At 27.5% G+C, this 20,637-nt stretch overlaps 5 protein-coding genes across 6 annotated transcripts; 3 read left to right on the top strand and 2 right to left on the bottom strand.

The window, feature by feature from the left end:
* Positions 1-204: 204 nt before the first annotated feature.
* OCT59_009680 (uncharacterized protein) lies at positions 205-3,253 on the bottom strand. The gene is made up of 4 exons (XM_025319153.2): positions 1,698-3,253; positions 1,591-1,630; positions 1,086-1,476; positions 205-1,016 (listed from the first exon to the last, which is right to left on the bottom strand). The coding sequence occupies exons 1-4, from the start codon at positions 3,167-3,169 to the stop codon at positions 328-330; spliced, it is 2,592 nt and encodes an 863-aa protein (XP_025174417.2). The 5' UTR covers positions 3,170-3,253; the 3' UTR covers positions 205-327.
* Positions 3,254-4,374: 1,121 nt separating this feature from the next.
* On the top strand, positions 4,375-6,463 carry OCT59_009681 (uncharacterized protein; the record flags this gene model as incomplete). The annotated part of the gene is made up of 2 exons (XM_025319154.2): positions 4,375-6,074; positions 6,154-6,463. The coding sequence occupies 2 exons, from the start codon at positions 4,375-4,377 to the stop codon at positions 6,461-6,463; spliced, it is 2,010 nt and encodes a 669-aa protein (XP_025174418.1).
* Positions 6,464-7,335: 872 nt separating this feature from the next.
* Positions 7,336-14,078, top strand: OCT59_009682 (uncharacterized protein; the record flags this gene model as incomplete). The annotated part of the gene is made up of 14 exons (XM_066132526.1): positions 7,336-7,911; positions 7,982-9,156; positions 9,220-9,456; positions 9,576-9,748; positions 9,865-10,223; positions 10,335-10,515; positions 10,584-10,649; positions 10,731-11,425; positions 11,488-12,050; positions 12,125-12,470; positions 12,549-12,642; positions 12,731-12,790; positions 12,860-13,542; positions 13,614-14,078. The coding sequence occupies 14 exons, from the start codon at positions 7,336-7,338 to the stop codon at positions 13,980-13,982; spliced, it is 5,577 nt and encodes a 1,858-aa protein (XP_066000164.1). The 3' UTR covers positions 13,983-14,078.
* A 1,391-nt stretch (positions 14,079-15,469) lies between these two features.
* OCT59_009683 (uncharacterized protein) lies at positions 15,470-17,757 on the bottom strand. 2 transcript variants are annotated; one of them, XM_066132527.1, is made up of 2 exons: positions 17,383-17,757; positions 15,470-17,311 (listed from the first exon to the last, which is right to left on the bottom strand). In XM_066132527.1, the coding sequence occupies exon 2, from the start codon at positions 17,308-17,310 to the stop codon at positions 15,580-15,582; it is 1,731 nt and encodes a 576-aa protein (XP_066000165.1). In that variant the 5' UTR covers position 17,311; positions 17,383-17,757; the 3' UTR covers positions 15,470-15,579. The 2 variants fall into 2 exon arrangements, with proteins under 2 accessions (XP_066000165.1, XP_025174421.1); XM_025319157.2 differs by having other exon boundaries at positions 15,470-17,757.
* Positions 17,758-18,042: 285 nt separating this feature from the next.
* OCT59_009684 (uncharacterized protein) lies at positions 18,043-20,477 on the top strand (the record flags this gene model as incomplete). Its single annotated transcript, XM_025319158.2, has 9 exons — positions 18,043-18,079; positions 18,267-18,342; positions 18,425-18,677; positions 18,749-18,832; positions 18,916-19,009; positions 19,090-19,149; positions 19,232-19,837; positions 19,911-20,025; positions 20,129-20,477. The coding sequence occupies 9 exons, from the start codon at positions 18,043-18,045 to the stop codon at positions 20,475-20,477; spliced, it is 1,674 nt and encodes a 557-aa protein (XP_025174422.1).
* Positions 20,478-20,637: the final 160 nt, after the last annotated feature.

The raw sequence follows: 20,637 nt of genomic DNA on the forward strand, positions 1-20,637 counted from the left end.
ATTATCATTCTTCAAATGATAACCATTCTCTATAGTATTTAAACTGTATTTAAATAAATGTTATAATTGCTTAATATTGTTAAGAAAATTACTAATAATAATGAAATCAGAAAAACATGGTTCCTATGGTTTTTTTAAATTTTATACTACCTAATAAATACCAACTAAATATTATAAATATAAATAAAATAAAAATTTTTAATTGTGTTGAAATGACTACAGAATGCCTTTTATTTACTAAAAATCTATTATTACAAACCAAGAAAAATCAAAATAAAATATTAAAAGTAAATACATTTAAATCTAAAAATAAAACACTATTAATTTTTATATTTCAACTGACTTTTTGTCATCAGCTGACAATACTACTAGTAATTCAGGATTTATCGTTTTAAGGTCATTAATTGCATTTTGATTATTTTTTAATGCAGCTAATTTTAAATATTGTATACCTTTTTCTTCATTTTTTTCAACCCCATTAAGACCATAATAGTAAATACGACCTAATTCACGTTGAGCCAAAACATTATCATTATCAGCGGCCTTAGTGAAATATTCTAAAAACAAATACCCTGGTTTTTTAGCTTTTTCGAGAGCATTAGCAAAATAATATTGGGCTTCGGGTACATTAGCATCAGCTGCTTGTTTAAAATGTTTAATAGCTTCATTTGTATTTGGAGTGGATGGTGTTGTGTAATAACCCTTCAAATAATAATAAGCTTTCCAATATATAGCAAGTGGATCACCGAGTGTTGCATGGATTTCAAAACATTTCCATGCAATATCTTTCATTCCATTTCTATGAGCAGCTATACCTTCTTCAAGTGTTAAAATAGTTTCTAGAGTTGTCAAATTATCTTCATCCTCCTCAGGAGTTATGATATTATTCGAATCATCAGAAACTGATTGAAGAGATTGGCTTGATAGACGCTTTCGTGAATTAAGTTCCATTAAAGAATCAAGTTCTTGATATATATTATTTATAGTTGGTCGTTGTTTTGGTTCATGTGCCCAAGCTAATAATTAAATGTGGTTAATAAAAGAAATTCTGTGTAAAAAAAAAATTTAACAATAAATGTACTCACCACTATCAATTATTCTAGTGAAACCTTTAGCAATAGATTCTTTATTATCAGATGGGTAAAGTCCATTACTTAAACTAGTAGTATTAAAATCTTCAAAAGTTTCTCGTTTTTTACTCTTGACATGAGACATAATTTCTTTCATTTCCATGTTTTTATATGGAAACCTTTGAGCACCAAGTTCCCAAAGTAACATACCGTAACTAAAGATTTCACATTTGAAAGTGTATCTCTCATCGCTAGGCGTTAGATCTTTGGGCATTTTTTCTGGAGCTAACCATCTAATTATGGTACTATATGTTCGTAATTCATAACTTCTTTGTTGATGTTCCCTACTCTGGCGAAATTTAGCAATCTTTGCTTCATATGTTCCATATCGAGTGTCTCCTGTAATCTAAATTAATAGAACAAAAACATGTTATATATTTAAAATTGTAAATTTGTAGGATTATTTTTTTTCTAAAACATAAAAAAACATAAAATAGATACGTAAAAACAGGTTACTCACAAGAATATTCTCGCATCTGATATCATGATGGTAAACCTGACTAAAATTGTTTAAAAGGCTTGTATCAGAAAGAATTAATAATAAAAAAAAGTTGTATATAAACTTACCATGCTTGTAAAAATACAAGACCACTTGCAATATCATGAGCAATCTTTAATTTTTCACCCCATGATAATGGTCCTCTTTCGTATAATCCTTTTAAATTACCATGTTCAGCCCAATCAAATACAAGTACAGGATGACCATTAATCTCAGATTGACCGTGAAATTTAATGATCTTATTTGATGATTGTATGCTATTTAATATTGATAATTCAGTCTTTATTCTTGCTGGTTCATTAGGACTATCTTCAAAAATGTTTAATGTTTTACAAGCAACTGGAATAGCATTACGTAATAATTTTTTAACTACATCGTTTCTATTAGTCGGAATATCAGAAACACTTTCCTCTGTATCATATAATTCTCTAGGAGATATTGTTGGTGCACTAAATATTGTTTGTTTATTTTGCTTCATCTCTTTCATTTCACCAGCCAAGTTTGCCAAGTTTGTTATTAATTGAGAAAATACTGCTACTTCTTCATATATTCTGTTTACAGTTCTACTCGTTTCTTTTCCTTCAGCATCAATAGATTTCAAAAATTTTGTCATATTAGCAACATCATCATCTAAAGATTGTTGTTCTCTCGTTCTCGTTTCTTGAGATATAATTATAGTAAATTGTAAATTATTACAACAATCTTCTAATTTAATTAATAATTGATTCGCTTTACTTTTAACATCTGCTGCAAGTATGAATTTCCTATAACCCTTTAATTCAGAAATATCTCCAATGAAGTCTTTGACAAGTTTTAATACTTTTTCTAATTTAATAAATGAATGATAATAATCTTCGTTTTGAAATTTATCGAGATTTTCATCTCTACGACGTGTCAAAGTCTTAACAGATAGATTAATCATTTCAACTCTTTCAACAAGTACTAAACAAGTTTTCTTATTATACTCTACGGTCTCATATTGATTCACAATATCATTAATTATAATAGTTACAGATTCTATCCAAGGTAAGAATGGTTTCGCAGCTGCTAAAGATGTTGTAAATATCTTTAAGGCAGCTTTCCCCACTACCGCTACGTTACTCGTTTGATTTAATGTTTTACCATCATCGTCTGTATTTAACAAATTATTGTCATTTTTGTTGGAAGGTTCTTGCACTTCGGCAAGTCCTTCAATAACCTCTTCAGAAATATCAGGTGTAGTTAGTATTATAGGAGGTGTAGTTGTGGGTATATCTGAATTTGGTGATTGTTGTAATGTCGACGCCGACGACGTTGAAGAACCATTATTTTCATTTTCATTTTTATTTTCATTTTCATTTTTATTTTCAATTTTATTTTCATTTTCAATTTTATTTTTATTTTCATTTCCTTCTTTTTCAATGGTTTCTTTTTTTACTTCATTAGTTGCTTCCTTGACTTGTTTTACTTCATTGACAGGTTCATTTAATTGGGAAGGAATCTTATCACGTTTTTTGTTATTTTTTCTTATGCTTTTTACTTTTTTCACTAATTTAAACATGACGATTGATTAAACGATAAAAATGATTTTAAAAAATTCAAATAAATAAAGTGTTATGAGAGGACCTGCCTTTTATATATACCGAATAAATGCTATACAAGTCAGGTCGGAAAAATGAAATTTGAGTAACAAAAGGTAATAAACAGGATTTTTTTTGTTGCATATAATATGCAAAAGTAACAAAATCAGATTTGGTAAATTCCAACTATTTTTGTTTCTTGTATAACCAAAAAAATATGTATCGGATATTGATGTCCGGTTTTAGTTTTTCTTTACAATTATTCTAGAAAATTTTCTTTTCCAGAATTCATTATATTTTGTTAACTTCTTTTTTCACAAAAAAAAAAAAAAAAATTCCTAAAGGAATTTCATTTTTGTTTTTTTTGATTGATTCCAAAAAGTTTCAAAAATTGGATTTACATTACACATCTCGATTTACCAAATTAAGGAAAACTTTTATGTCAAAGGGTCCAATTATATCCTTCAAGTTGTGCTACATAATCTTTTTTCAACCGAATATACAAATTAAAATAATTTATTATATATTCTTATCATGAAACAGGACTATGAATGTGAGCGAGTTTTAAACCAAGTTTAATTAAAAACCATTTATAAAAATGTATGAACATGCTTGCTCTTATGAAAAAAAGATATTAAATGCATAAATATCCTTCAAATGCACTGGACGATCATATTTCGGCAATTATACCGTAAATCAGGACAACAATTTCTAGAATTCTTATAACAAAGTATATATGATGATCATAATGTTAAAAGTGACATAATTTATAATGATGATGATTAAATAGATTCAGATTAAATAGGTTAACGCTAACTCTGTTATTTTTTATTATAAAATGAAATTATCTTTTTATAAAATATTAATTTCTCTTGACATTAATTATTCAGTTGAGTACAAGTTATCTGCGCTATAGCTTTTCTTGCGGCGGACAAGAGTAAGATTTATACCGAATGGATAGATTATTTTTGACTCATCTATAAATTTTATTTTTAACAAGAATTGAAGATAAAAAGAGTACTAAACTATACTACACTATTGGGAATTAGAATTATTTAACATGCTGAATACAAAAATTCTAAAATGGTCAATTCTAGTAATGATCCCCTATTAAATTTGTGTACGGATTGTGAATATAAATTTCATAAGATGATCATCGTTTTTTTTTTTCAAAAAAAATGTAAAAATGTCGGAGTTATCATATAATGCTAAAAGTTTTTTTTGCGGGTTCATTAACGATGATAACTCAAGTAAGGAAATAAGTGTTATCATCAATGAAGACCCTCCATTAGCTCGTCAACTTAATACCAAGTCAACACTTGAATGTATTCGAGAGCAGCTTTCAAACCCTGATGAAAAATTATGTATTTACGATAATATGTCATTTATTGGTCCTAAGGGAGAAATTGAAAGAATTAATGAATCCAGAAAAAGTTTAAGAGAGACTTTAACAGGAGAAAAAGGAGAAATTCTTAAGATTAAGAAATCTCTGGATTGTTTGGATGAAAGAGAAGTTATAGATAAATACAAGTTGGAATATGGCAAGAAAATATCTGAAGATGGATTAATTCATTCTGAAGAGAAAGCATTTGAATTTGCTAAACCAATTACGAATCAACTAAAAATTTATAAACGTCATGAGTATGACCATAAAACTGAAACCTGTAGTAATTCTTATGAGAAATATTGTCTAAAATATTTTATTGCTAGTGTAAATGCAACCTTACCATGGTCACCGCTTTCTGTCAACTTCTCTGTATCACATGAACATAATAATAGTGAAACGGACTCTAGAGAATCTTCCACAACTTATGATGTTGAAGACCATGTGAGATCAATAATAGAAATTACTAGCATTTTTCCAACGGTTAAATTTAAACAAGCTGTGGAGAAAGCCCTAGAAAGCTCAGATTCTTTCTCAGAACTCAAGAAGATAACGGAAAAATTTGGTGAATATGTTATTTTGAAAATGAAATTAGGAGGAAAAGCAATCAACATTAAACGTTCATCAACTATTGCACAACAGAAAACTAATGTAAAATCTTCTAATATAGAGGTTAAATTAAATACGAACAATATCATTGGTGGTGAATTCAGTGGCTCATATGAACATGGAGTTAATGGAAATAGTTCTTTACAAGAGGCATTAACTCATTCTAAAATATTTGGTGGAAATGAAAATAAATATAAAAAAGATGATTTAAATGAATGGAAAGATTCTTTAAGTGATAGTTCAAAATGGAAAATTATTAGTTATGATAAAATTGAACCAATTTTTAGTATTTTAGATGAAGAATTACGTCAAGAAGTTATAAAAATTGTTATTGGACGAAAAATTTTAGAAATAGGAAAAGATCCAATTAATAATTTAAAATTATTTCCCAATCGTCCATATAAGCATGAACTAAAAATACCTCCTTCTTTACAATCTAATCTACGGGATTGTCAAATATTTGCATCTATTATGAACAAAGAAAAAAAAAAGGATGTATTTTCAATTCAAGTAGTACATAGCGACTGTTCAGCTTCAATTTTACTTCATAGGATTAGCGATAATGATGAAAATAAACCAAAATGTTACAATTTATGGATAGGATGGATAATTATTGGATATCCAAATGATTTTACCAATGTAATGGATGAATTTAAAGTTAATACTAGCAAAACTGTTGATAGTGATACAAGTATCCAATTTCAAAAACTAGAGTTCTGTCTTTTGGCAAATTGTGCATATAAAGCGCCTAAAGAGTCAAATAGTAATCCGTTTGAATCAAATATTATAGCTGGTGTTTGTTTCTGTGAAAATTCAACCCTAAAGGCATTTGCTTATGACCTCGAATCTAGGGAACGAGAAAATAATGTGAATACTTTTTCTACTCATTACAGGTGATAATATTTCAATATGTTTTTATTTGACTTTAAAATTTCTAAATTCGTATATTTATTTTTTTATTAAATATTATAGTTTAATTCAAATTCCTTCGGAATCAAATCAAACTTATTTTGAATTTGAAAAGAAACGGCGTCTTTTAAGATTTAAATATAGTACTCCAAGATCATATAGTACTTTTGTAAATAAACAAAATAAACAAAAACAACCTTTATGGGAATGTGATGACTTAATATTTTTTAGTCTCCTTTCGGATAATAGTAATCTAGGATTTGCATGTATTACCCCCAAAAAATTGTTATTCAAACCTCTTAATGAAACTGCTTGTGAGCAACTTCAGATATCATATTTTCGAATGCAGTTTGACACTGGCATAAATTTGTAGATAGGAATATTTATTATATATTTATATATTACAATAAATTAATCATACTTTTACATCCTATACTTTGCGCGGTTATGTAAGGACTCTAATTTATTATATTGAGAATGTCAAAATGTCACCAGTGGTGATTGTCACCAGTCCGATTTTTCGAATTTTATAAGATTAATATTAAATTAAATAATCAACTACACATATTAAACAGTTATTCTATACGTAAATTTACAAGAAGAGATTTGTTTAAGGCCAAAAAGGCTAATAATTTTTGAGAAAAAATGCAAAATTTTGATTTTTTAATTTTTTCACTTTACTAAAAGTTTTTCTTGACAAAATTTGTCAAGGTTAACATCAAATCAATATTTGTTAACATATTTATTATTTAAGTTAAAATTTTGCGATCAGTATTTTTTAACTCTGGCCAAAATTATAAACCGCCATTTTATAACTCCGGCCAAATTGTAATTTTTGGCCGTGACAATCACCGCTGGTGAAATTTAGCAATAACCCTATTATATTTATCAATATTAAGTCAAATAAAAAATAATAATAATTTTTATTTTTTATAAAAAATTCTCTTCTAAAAATTTTGATCCGAATGTGCGTACAACATCATCTTTAGTTAATAACATACATTTCATCCGCCGATCTGTCATACGCTAACGTCCATAAATAACTTGCATATTTTCTTATACCACCTCAAGGTATATGTATATTTCTACGCAAAATAATTTTTTTATATATTTTTGGAACTTGTAAATGTTCTTACCGGTAAAGTTATTCATGATATATATATATATACATGTATTTACTTTATTACGCTGCTGCGAACTTGATAGATATAATAATATAATTTTGTAATAAAAATCAGAATATCTATGAATGAATCAAAAAAAGAACTCGCACAATATTTAAAGCTGAATTATGGGCTTCATTATAAGAATAAAAACTTTGTTCCTTCCCAGACAGTTGTCGATGAGAAATTGGAATTAGAAAAATATACTGATCAAATATTAATATATGAGCCAATTCAAGATAATTCATCAAATAATACGTGGGACTTATTTGTAAATAAATATGATATTACGAATGATGACGATTCCTTAGAATTTGAGAAAATTCAAGATAAATTACCTCTACTTGCAAAAAAAGATGTCAAACTTCTTATTCCAGTTCTCAGAATTACTTATTTCGGTAATGTTAAATCGTCCATAGTTAGAGAAAATTATCAAGAATTTCTTGCGAGAGAAGTACTAGTTGGAGGCTTTTTGATCATTAGAGACGCTTTATTGGACAATTCCTTAGAATTTGATCGGTTAAAAGCACATATATCATGGGCCATTAATGAAGCTCGTTGGGAATGCAAGAATTTATTGAAGTCTGCAATTATGCATTCAAAAGTGGAAAACATTGAAGATTCAAATGGGAATCCTATTAACGACATAAAGACTTTAGTATGTCATATATTTTATATTTCTTTTGAAATTATGGTTAAGCGTTAACATCTTTAATTATATTTTCTAGACCGATTATTTAAATCAACTCTACAAATTTGAAACACCCACTATTATTTCATATGAAAAGGTGGCCCCTATTGAGCAAAAAATGAACGACAGCTTATTTAATGTTCGTTTAATCCCAGGAATCACAAACCATCATAAAGAAATTACCATGGAATGTTGGACTCAAGATAATATATACTTGAATTTACCGTTCTGGATTAAAGAATATCAATTGAATCATGGTATGGTGGTAACTTCTTATGGTCTTGTACCCGGGATCAAACCTGCTTTAGATTTTTTATCGGTACCTTCAATTAAACGGAAAAGAAAAATAAGATTGAAAGCGTCTTTTATACGAAACGAATTATTACACTCCAAAATTTATATTGATGAATCAAATTTGGAAAATTTTCCATTTTTGACACTTTTTGACACTGCACCAACAAATGTTATTCAATGTAATATCTTTCATGAAGAAGTTGTAATTAACATCTGGGAAAAACAAAAACAAATAAGCGAACCATCTCAACAATTGGTAGAAGATATCAAGTGTGCTTTAAATGACATAAATCCGTATAAATCATTGGAAAAGGTCTTTTCGGAGTATGGTCATGTGATTAGTACAGAGATCACTATGGGAGGAAGATTAGGCTTAGGTGATTCAACAGTCAATGAAAAAGCCCAAGAGAAATTTCATCAATATTTAAACGGTAAAGAATGGTCGGAATGGTCGGATACTATTATATTGGAATGTAAAGATCTGCTAAAAAAATTAAACATGAGTGATCAAAAACTTATTGCATATAACAATTCTGAAACGAATCTAAATGAGTTAAATACTTGGTTAAATAATACTTCTGAGAAACCGAATTCATGGTCTTTAGTAGATCAACCAAAACTAATTTCATTATATGAAATATTTCATGAAGATATTAAAAAACAAATTCAAAATTTGTTGGAAAATAAACAAAAGATTTTAATGACGGGGGTTACTAAACTTAGCAGCAGTAAAATACGTTACTATCGAGTTGAGTTTGAGAATTATCTCCTAACAAGTGATGATTATCAAATTATAGGATCTATTATTGTGAATAACGAAAGATTTGATGATTTAAGTGTAAAATTTCATATGAAGAGTATTTCTGGATTCTCGATAATTATTAAAGAATACAAAAAGTTAGATAAAGAAATTAAAGGGTAATACTTTAAAAAAAGTATCAATTATTTAAACATAATATTTATTTAATAATATATTCATAGGGATTTGAAAGTTGTTTGGCAACTAATTGGTAAACCGAAGTCCGTTGGATATTTCAGTAAACATACGAGAAATAATGAAGTATTTAATACGGAATTCGTGACTGAAATTCCTGAACAGAAAATTTCTCTTCAAATCGATGTAAAAGAAGAATTATCTCCGGATTTTATTATTGCAACTTCTATTCAATACCCTCCTACCAATTATGAGTATATGCTTCAAGTAGTCGTAAAATCTTGGTACGTTTTTAGATGATGTAAATTATTTAATTAATTTGAGTAAAACTTATCTGCTATGTATAGATCCTCGAAAATTATATAATGATTACTAATTCATTATCTTCTTTCCGCCTAAATAGGTCTGGAAAAATAATTGACTTAGATATTATAAATTTTGACTCTTTTGATGATACACCGGATAAGGCATGTATACAGTTGTATGTAATCAATCCCAATCAACAAGAGTCTGTTATTGCAGATTTTGGTTCTGAGCAAGTTTTGTGGAAGCTTATTGGACAAAAACTGGGATCAGGTAATGCAATTATAATAATATTATCTTAGTATATGCGACATTAACAATTTACAGGTTAAATTAGATAGAAATTTTTTATTTTTATTACTAAGAAATTAATATTATGTTGTATTTAGGGACATTGCCCGATATTCGAGTCGTTGTTGGATTAGACTTTGGGACAACCTATTCCGGGTTTGCATATTGTTATGTTAGCGAAGAAAGAAATATACGTTCAAATGATAATTGGTCTGGCGAAATTGGCAAATTAAAAACAAAAACAGCTCTTCAATATGATAACGAATATAATAATGTAAAATTTTGGGGTGCACCAGCTTTGGCTAAAGAGCGAAGTCGTAGAATGAGAAAGCAAAATAGTAATGAACCCATTGACTTGTTCAAATTACATTTAAGTGATTTATCAGATGAACTTAAACCAAAACTTCCAGTTTGTTATAAAAAGGCTATTACTGATTATCTTAGAGAAATCGGCAAGGTACAATTTTAAACAATTATGGGATTTATTATTGTTTTTTGTTTGCTTAAAATCATTATAAAAAAATCTAATAATGTAATCCTTTATTATTTGTATAAACAATTTTTTAAGGTAATTAAAAAAATTATTGCAACAACTTGGCCAGGTGTTAATTACCTTGAGAATGTTCTTTTAGTTATTACAATTCCTGCAGAATTTTCTGAAACGTCAAAATCAATTATGAGAACATGTGCGTTTGATGCAGGATTGATTAAAGAAAAATATTCAACAAATTTGCAGTTTACCACCGAAAGTAAGAACTTTAACATTTATATTTTATTTTTAAATTGAAGTACTCATTTTTACTTTCCTTTTTTTAAGCCGAAGCTGCTGCGATTTATTGTATGGAAATGAATCTTAAAGAACAAGCTCTTGCGCATCCAGGAAGTATGTTTTGAAATTAAATACATTTATTTATATTTATTATGATTAATTCGTCTATTTATTATTTATACGTGTGTCTATTAGCAAATTTTATGATAGTTGATTGCGGGGGTGGTATGGTAGACGTAACAGTCCGAAAATTAATAAACAATGATCAATTAGGTGAGATAACTGAAAGAGCCGGAGATTTTTGTGGAAGCATTTTTATCGATGCTGAGTTTGTTAAATATTTACGAAAAATACTTGGAGACAAACCCATGGATTTACTTAAAGATCGCAATTATGGACAACTGCAATCTTTGATACAACAATTTTGTGAAAATTGTAAATTACCTTTTACAGGGGATAATCCAGACTTTTCATATGATTTGGATCTTGAAGATGCTCGTCCAATTTTGTTAGAATACGTGAGTGATGAAGTTAGAACAAAATTAGAGAATAATGATTGGACAATTGATATTGATTTTGCAACTGTGGAATCAATATTTGAACCTGTTATCCGACGAATCCTTAAATTGATAAAAGCTCAATTACGTAATTCTCAAGAAACTTGTTCTGCAATGTTCTTAGTTGGAGGTTTTAGTGAATCAAAATATTTACATAGAAGAATTAAACAGGAATTTCAACATATAGTGAACCTTATTTCGGTTCCAGTTCTACCAACGGCAGCAATTTCACGTGGAGCTACAATGTATGGATTGTCCATAATATCAAAAAAGAGTGTTATTTCTTCAAGGATTCTTAAATATACTTATGGAGTTGATATGTTGAGAAAATGGGTAAGTTTTAATTGATATTTATATATGAAGAAATAATTCATTTTACTTAATTTTTACTTCAGGAATATGGAGATCCGATTAATAGAAAATTACCAGAGGGATTTATTGTTAAATTTCAATGTTTGGCTAGACGTGGTACTAAAATGAATATTGATCAAGTTACTCGCGTACCAATTTTAAAGAATCAAGAAAATATGCTTTTTAAAATATACTACACTCGAGAGTATGATGCGGAATATTGTGATGATCCCGGCATGAAATTATTAGGAGAACTTATTGTTAGTCTTCCTGGTTCAGGTCTTCATAGATCTATATTGATTGAACTTACTTTTGGAGAAATGGAATTGATTGCTACTTTAAAGAACGAACTAACTGGTCAGAGTGGTATAGCTACTTTTAATTTCAACCTGGATACGACGGCAACCCCTAATTTAGTATTAAATGAATTAGTTGAACAATATAATCAGTCAGAAAATGATTATAAAAAATCAGGAAGTGATAAACCCAAAGATGATATTATTAATGATACTAGGATTCTCGTTGCAATAGACTTTGGAACTACGTATTCGAGTTTTGCATATGTTCATAAAGAAAATCAAGAAACTGTTGTAGTAAATTATTCATGGTAGTTATATTTAATTGACTATAATCAATTCTTAATTAAAATAAAATTAATCTCTTTGATGATACAATCGTTAGGCCAGGAAAAGAAGGTGTCCCAAAAGCACCCACAGCACTTCAATATGATGAAGAGTATAAAAATGTCACCAGTTGGGGGAATTTAGCTTTAGAGGAAGATCCTGATGGAATACCAGATAATACAGAAGGACAGCGTCCACGTCCTGTTGAATTATTTAAGTTTCATATATCAAATTTAAGCAAAAAAGAATTACCTTGGTTACCGCCTCAATTACATTATACAAAAGCTATTGAAGATTATTTAACTCAAATGAGAAAATTAATTCAAGTAACTCTAGTAAGACGATGGCCTACTATAAATTTCCCTCAACAAGTCGGTTTTGTATTAACAATCCCTGCCGAATGGGTACGTGTTAATTGAATCATTTATTTTATTTTATTTTATTTTGATAAAATACATACTTTGTTTATATCATATTTGTAGCCTCCACACACAACTAAAGTGATGAGAGAATGTGCATATAAAGCAGGATTATTAACATCTTTGAATTCACAACGACTCGAATTTACAACTGAACGTATGTCTATTATATTAATTATCCTGATTGTTATATTTATATTTATATACTTTACTTAAGATCATAACCATTATATTTGTTTCATCAGCTGAAGCTGCAGCACTTCATTGTCTTAGCGTTATAAAAGAACATAACTTACAACCAAATGGTATATTTTCTTTTACTAATATTTCAATAATATTTAAAGTTAAATTAACATTGTTATTTTTTAAAAAAGATTCATTTTTAGTAGCTGATTGCGGAGGTGGTACAGTTGATTTAACTTTACGAAAACTTCTTCCGGAAAATAAGTTAAGTGAGATTACTGAACGTGTTGGTGATCTATGTGGCAGCACATTCGTAGATAAAGAATTTTTACATTGGCTCGGAAGAAAAGTTGGATTTCAAGCTCTAGCGAAATTGAAAACAGATAATTATGGTCAAATGCAATATTTAGTACAAAGATTTTTTTGCACCCGTATTAAATTTAAATTTAGTGGAGAAAAAAAAGATTATAAAACTTTAAAATTAAATTTACAACAATTCTGTCCTAGTTTACCACAATATGTTGTTGATGAAATCAAAGAACAAATGGAAGAAGCTGGATGGATATTAAAAGTTGACTATGAAACTGTTAAAGGAATGTTCGATCCCGTGATTGATCGAATTATAAATTTAATTGATGATCAGTTAAAAAATTCTTCGGAAAAAATTTGTTCAGCAATGTTTTTGGTAGGAGGATTTAGTGAATCTCCTTATTTACTTCGTAGAGTTAAAGAAACATTTGAACATCAAGTTCCTATCATCGCTGTGCCAGCTGTACCAATAGCAGCAATAGTTCGTGGTGCTATTACATATGGACTTAATGTTATTGATATTGTACCTGATCGAGTGTTAAAATGGACATACGGAATTGCATGGGCAAGTTTTTTTTTTGTGTATGTAATAAAAATTTTTGACAAATTAATGAAGCTAGTAACATTTATTTTTAGGTTTCTGGTGATAAACTAAACAAAAGAACAAAGGATGGAATGTACCTTTATTTTCATGAATTGGCAAGACGTGGTAGCAATGTTAAAGTAAATCAAAAATTTTCGGGAGATTTTTATCCAATAAGACCAAATCAAGATATTATAACATTTAATGTTTATTATACTTCAAAATATGAAGCAAAATATTGTAATGATCCCGGAATGAGATTATTAGGAGTTATAAAAGTAAAAACATATGATACTCACCTAGGTTTAAACCGTCCCATTGAATTTTCACTTGCTTTTGGTAAAGTAGAAATTAAAGCTACTGCTAAAAATAAGTCAACTGGTGAAATTTATAATGAAACTACTCTTGAATTAACTCTTTGATAGTTATATAAATATATTTATTTATATTGTATCTATGGTATATTTACTTATTAAATAATAAATTAATAATAATAAATTTAAATAATATTTTAATGTAATTAATAATAATAAATTTATAATATATTTAGATTTATATTGAATAATTGCATTACTATACATTAATAAATTTTAGGATTTTTTTTAAAAAATAAAATAAATTTTAGATCTTTGCCTAGCAAAATATTTTATTTCGGATTTTTGATTAGTGAAATTCATTTAATTTATTTCATATTTTAATGATAAATAAATAAAGTTATTTATATTAAATATATTAGATAAGAAATTGACATATTATTTGCTATTTATTATTTACTAAATATTATTTTATTTTAAAATTATTATTCAATTACTATTTGATATATTTAATATGATTAAATATTTTCCAATATATTTTATTATATATATATATTATATAACATTTTTTTGAACTTAAAACAAAATAAAAATTGTAAAAACTAAAAATATAACAATAGTACTTTTTACATTAATTATTAATATAAGTAATATGGTAAAAAAATTTTTTATTTAAAATTTAAAATATGCATTTTTAATAAATTAAACTTCAAGAATAAATTCCTATATTGGATGAAATATGTTTATAGTTTGCTATTATTAGTATATATATAATATTTGAATTTATGTTGGCATAAATAATAAGATAGTTTATAGTATACTAGATTCTAAATAATGGTAATTAAGAAAATTTTATATGTAAAAATAGAATATTCCAAAAATCATGAATTATAGTAAAAAAAGTATAAAATATTGAAGTTATTAAGTTTATAAAGTGTATATTTTAAAAATGGAGTAATTAATATATAAATTAGATTAGATGTTATTTAAATTATTAAAATGAATTAAATTAATAAATAATAAAATTTAAATGTAAATATATGTTAAAAAAGTATTTTTAATATTCCATAAAAGTTATAGGATAAAGTAAATAGTGAAATAATTAAATTTATATATATATTTCTTGAATTTTATTTAGTATAAATATAACTTCTATGTATACTATTTTTTTTTTATTTTATATTTAAAATTAAAGTCTTTATAGTTCAAATGTATTAAAAAAATAATAAAAATTGAAATTTTTATTTTTTCTAATCAATCTATAGTGGTGATTGTTTATGATATGATTTATCTTGAAATCTGGAGTGGCATCAAATAAAAGTAAAAAATTATGTGAAAAAATTATTTTAAATATATTAGAATTTTTGACTCACGGGATCACGAATTAAAAAAAATTCGATGAATTAAATAATTTTGCATTTAAAATTATGAGATAAAAATTATAGCGTATGGTTTTACGATTTTAGACTCTTCATCACATCTTGAAATTTATAAATCTTGCATGGGAATGAAATGGAATTAGTAGGAACACTATGAAATCTTCTTCCTAATGGGTTTATGTAGCTTTGGATTTTATTTTGGTCAAATGAAAATTATTCCGTTTTTTAATAAGAACATATTTCTTTTAATAAAGGTAATAAGAAAATATACATATATTATATAATAAAACAAAAAATCAAAAAATATAACAAATTAAATTGCTGTTCTATACGCTTTTTTTTGGCCTGACAATCACTTGAGCCTTAGTAAATACTCTTCTCTTTTCTTCATCTAAATTTTCTAATAAAGCTATAGCGGGGAATGAACAAATTTCCACCTCTAATTCCTCATTATCTTCTTCTTCATCATTTTTAATTTGACCTACTGATTCCATAACACTGTGATCAAATTCCTCGCCACTTTCATAAAATTTTATCGAAGGTTTTGGCTCCTGTGTTTGAAGACGAAAATAGAAATAATGCAAAATTTGTCTAATAATTATAGCGGCTTCAGAATTAATTTTCTTGTTTTTTTCTTCATCATCTATAGTTCTATGTTTATTCATTCCGTTTAAATTCTCGTCTACTAACTTTTTAATAAGCGGATGGTTTGAATCAACAAAACCACGTTCACCTAATGCTGCGTAAATGTGTTGACGTATTTTGATTGGTAACATTTTAGTATGTGCGTCAGTTCCGGTATTCACTTTGGTAAATCGCTCGGTAAGTTCAATTAATTGATTTGTTTTAGAGAAAATAGCGGCCTCCAACTTATCATCAGTTATAAGATCGACTTTATTTGGAAGATCATTAGTTGTCCGGTTAAAATAATCATCCATATGATTTAAAGTATGATTAATCAACTTTCGTTGTAAAGCTGCACTTAAAACTAATTTTGCATTCGTCTTATTCTCTACTAGAGTTTTACATTTAAGACTTTGAAAAAGTGTACGTACAGCATCATTATTTATTTTAATACCTCCACGTTTAACTCTAGTAAAATCTGCTAAATCTTTTTGAAGTTTTTCAATATCCTTTGTAAGCTGCATAGAATTATTAGAATCATCATCACGCCACCCAACATTCATAATTACACCTAACGCTGCTTGATGTTTAGCAGCTTCCTGTCTTAACGCATCAATCTCTTGTTGCAATTTATCTACTTCACTTTTTTTATTTTCTTGTAACGCTTCAATCTCTTGTTGCAATTTTTCTACTTTAATAGAATCCAATTTATATGAACTATTTCTATTTTGCGAGCTTTTATTTGACTTTTTACCAATCCTGATTTTTTCCTTAGAGGTATTTTCTACTTTATCCTTATCATCTTTATTGGATTCAATATTATCTTCTTTATCGTCTTTGGTTTCAATATCATCATCATTATTATCATCTTTATCATCCTTATTAGTTTTAATATTATCATCTTTATCGTCTTTGTTTGTTTCAAAATTATTTTCTTTATCGTCTTTATTGATGGCTTCATTTTCAACTTCCTTCTTTTTAGTTAAATTCTCATCACTAACAAATTCAGGTTCTTCTTTCTTTTTAATTTCAACATTATCCATAATTTCCATTTTTTTACCGGCAGATTCTTCTTTTGTCTTTACGAATTCTGTAGAGTCGGGAGCCGGTTTAACAATTTCAGAATTTTTGTCTGAAATCTCGTCGATTAAAGATTTTCTTGTGGTTTCTTCTTGCTTATTAATAGTGTTGTTTTCAATCCTTACTGATTCAGCATATGATTTTTCATTTTGATTACTTAAATTTAAAAATTGCCTGAGACCAGTTTCTATTATCCGAGTTTGATTTTCTTTTATTAATAATTGATCGTTTTCTTTTGTTACATCAGTTGGCTTATTCACCCATACTTTTGATAAATATTCAGCAAATTTAGCATAACCATAAATGCGTGATATGAAAACATGACGCAATGCCTGTTTTTGCAGATAATTCATGCTATTTAACAAAAGAATAATATTCGTTAAAGGTTGTCCATAAATACTTTGATGTGAAAGGTGATAATATACTTTGCCCATTACTTCATTTCGCAAAGCCTCATTATTTGTATTTCGACATTCCTTATATTGTTTGATTATTTCATCGGTTGCAACACCTTTATCTTTACTAGTTGCTCCGAAAGTATGCAAATTTAATAAATGTCCTTCAATTAACGATAATTCACTATCAAGTAAACTATTATCGGGTTCAGAATTCCATACTAAGAGGAATAAGTATACAAAACCATCCCACATATGTATACGCCCAATATATAAAAAAATTTCCCATGACTTATCAACTACAGCATTATAAATTAAGTTATTATTCGAAGGGTTGTATAAAAAATTATTCTGTTCTCCCAAATATCCTTCTCCCGGTTGATCGAGCATTTTTAATTTTTTTTTTAAAAAAAAAAAAAAGTCGAAAAACGGTTAAATGCTAATGATTTTTAATTTTTATATTAAAATGGTTTCACAAGTTATTGTTTACGTTTTTGGAAATGAACTTCTAAAATTCTGAATCTACATTCCAAATTTACAAAATTAGCAGTTGAACAAAACTTAAATTGGTAAAAATAATGTTTTGATTAACCAATTTAATAGATTTTTTAACTCCGGAAAAAAAAAATTTCACTTTCTTTTTCTTTTTTTTTCAAAACAACATAATACTATACGTTTCGTCTATAAAATATGACTTCAACTGATATTCGAGTGGTGGTCGCCATAGGTAAGAACTAAGAAATAATATTGATAGTTTTAAACGGCGAGCAGAAAAAACATAGTGGTACAAAAATAAAGAAAATAAAAATAAGTCATATAACTTTTTAAAAGAATAGAAAAAAGGTTTTTAAAACAATTAAAATAACATTTTCTAAATTTCCTTTTCATCTTTATTTTCGCGTTAAAAATATTAGATTTTGGAACTACGTATAGTGGCTTTGCGTATGCAAATAAAATAAACCCAGAAGAAATCGAAACTAATACTCGATGGTATACAAATCAACTAATAACTCGGATTTTGAAGTTTATATTTTAATAGTTTCTAAAATACTCAATTTAAAATGGATAATAGGTCGGGTCGTGAAGGATTACCAAAAACAAATACGGCATTATTATATGATGCTAATTGTGATCAAGTATTAAGATGGGGTGAACTGGCACTTTTCCAGGAACAAAGACGAAAGAAAAACCAGGATGCGGAGCAATTTCATATTATCGAAAGATTTAAATTACATTTGGATAATAAGATGAAGCAGAAACCTCAGCTACCTATAATGTTTGATTATAAAAAAGCTATCACTGACTACTTAATTAAAATGAAAGGAGTAAGCAATTTTCTTCTTAAAATATCTTTGTTTGATTTAATAAATAATCTCTAATTTTTAATTCGATAAAGGTTATCGAGGAATCTCTTGAAAGACGTTGGCCTGGACTTAGCTTAAAGCAGGTTTTGTTCGTATTATCCGTACCAGCTGAATGGGTAGATTTATTTTGGAACTCATTGTTACTTTATGGATCTTATAAAAGCATTCTTATTAATTGTTATATTATTTTTTCAAATAGTTGCCTTATACAAGAGCTGTTCTTCGAGAATGCGTATTTAGAGCAGGATTTATTGATGAAGATACTCACTCAAATTTAGAGTTTATAACTGAACGTAAGAAGAGAATTCTGATCATGCGACTTTATATTAATTATAAATTCATTATTAATTTTTTTTTCCTCTTGGATTTAAAGCTGAGGCCGCAGCCATCCATTGTTTATCTGTATGTAATGAACATGATTTGGAAGAAAATGGTTTGTAAATATCTTAATCTATAAAATCGATATATCATTAGATTGTTTCTATCATTCATATATCAATTAAATTATTTTTCAGATACGTTCCTCGTTGTTGACTGTGGAGGCGGAACAGTAGATTTAACAGTACGCACATTACTTGCAGGCAACAAATTACGTGAAGTAACAGTTAGATCAGGAGGCCTTTGTGGAAGCACTTTTGTTGACGATGAATTTCTTAAATTTTTGGGTCGTAAAGTTGGTATTAAAGCTTTAGGAGCTTTTAAAGAACAAGCTTATGAAGACTTGCAAAAACTTATTCATCGATTTTTTTGTCGATACGTAAAATTACCTTTTACCGGATACGAAGATGAATTTGAACCGATTGAATTAGATTTAGAAACTAATTGTTCAGCTTTAATACCATATATTAGTGGAGAATTAAAGGATAAACTTGAAGAAGAAGATTGGATTATCGATATAGAATACGACGATGTTAAAAATATGTTTGACCCTGCAATCCAAACAATAATTAGATTAATAGACGCACAATTAAATAGTGTTCCTCCAAATAAAGTTAAAGCTATGTTTTTAGTTGGAGGTTTTAGTGAATCTCCATATTTAACAAGACGAATTAAAGAATCTTTTGAGGATCGTGTCCAGACAATAGCGTTTCCCCGAAACCCAATTGCAGCTATTGTAAAAGGTTCGAATTACTATTTGATAAAAATCGTTATTAACGTTAAAATTATTTATTCTTATATTCCTTTATTGTTTAGGTGCTGTTTCATATGGCCTAAACATGCAAGTAATTGAATCGAGGATCATTCCATGGACATTTGGAATAGAGGTTAAAGGTCATTTTGATGAAAATAATGATCCAATAAGACTTCGGTAAATCTCTTTTAACTTTTTGATCTGATTCTAAAAGATTAATTTTGATTGTATTTCATTTTTCTTATTTTGTTTTTTTTTTCCTAAAAAAATGTTATTACAGTACTCATGATGGCCGGATTTGGAGATTTGACATTTTAGTGAGTAAAGGGGAGAGTCTTAAATTGAATGAAGAACGCGGCAAAGAATATAAACCATTTCAAGATAAACAAGAAGCGATTGTTTTTAAGGTTTTATACTCAAAGATCAAATATCCAAGATATCCTAGTCAAAATAATGTAGAAGTACTAGGTGAATTAAGGATTTTATTACCAGATATCCATCTTGGCAAGAATCGTCCTATAGAATTCTCTCTAAAATTTGCTAAAGAGGAAATTAAAGCTTCCGCAAGAAACAAGATCACGGATAAAATATATCAAACTACGTTTAAATATCCTTTTGAACAAAAATAAATTTTTATATATCTTAAAAAAAAAAATTTATGTACAGTATACATATTTATTTTTATTATTCTTATTTTCAAGTCTTGAATAATCTTTTCTTTTTTTTATTTCAATAAAATTTAAGCAATCAATTATTTACCTTTTTTAATTTTAATGTTCTCGGCCTAAT

This window comes from Rhizophagus irregularis, chromosome 18, assembly GCF_026210795.1.
Source record: "Rhizophagus irregularis chromosome 18, complete sequence".
NCBI classification, from domain to species: Eukaryota; Fungi; Glomeromycota; class Glomeromycetes; order Glomerales; family Glomeraceae; genus Rhizophagus; species Rhizophagus irregularis.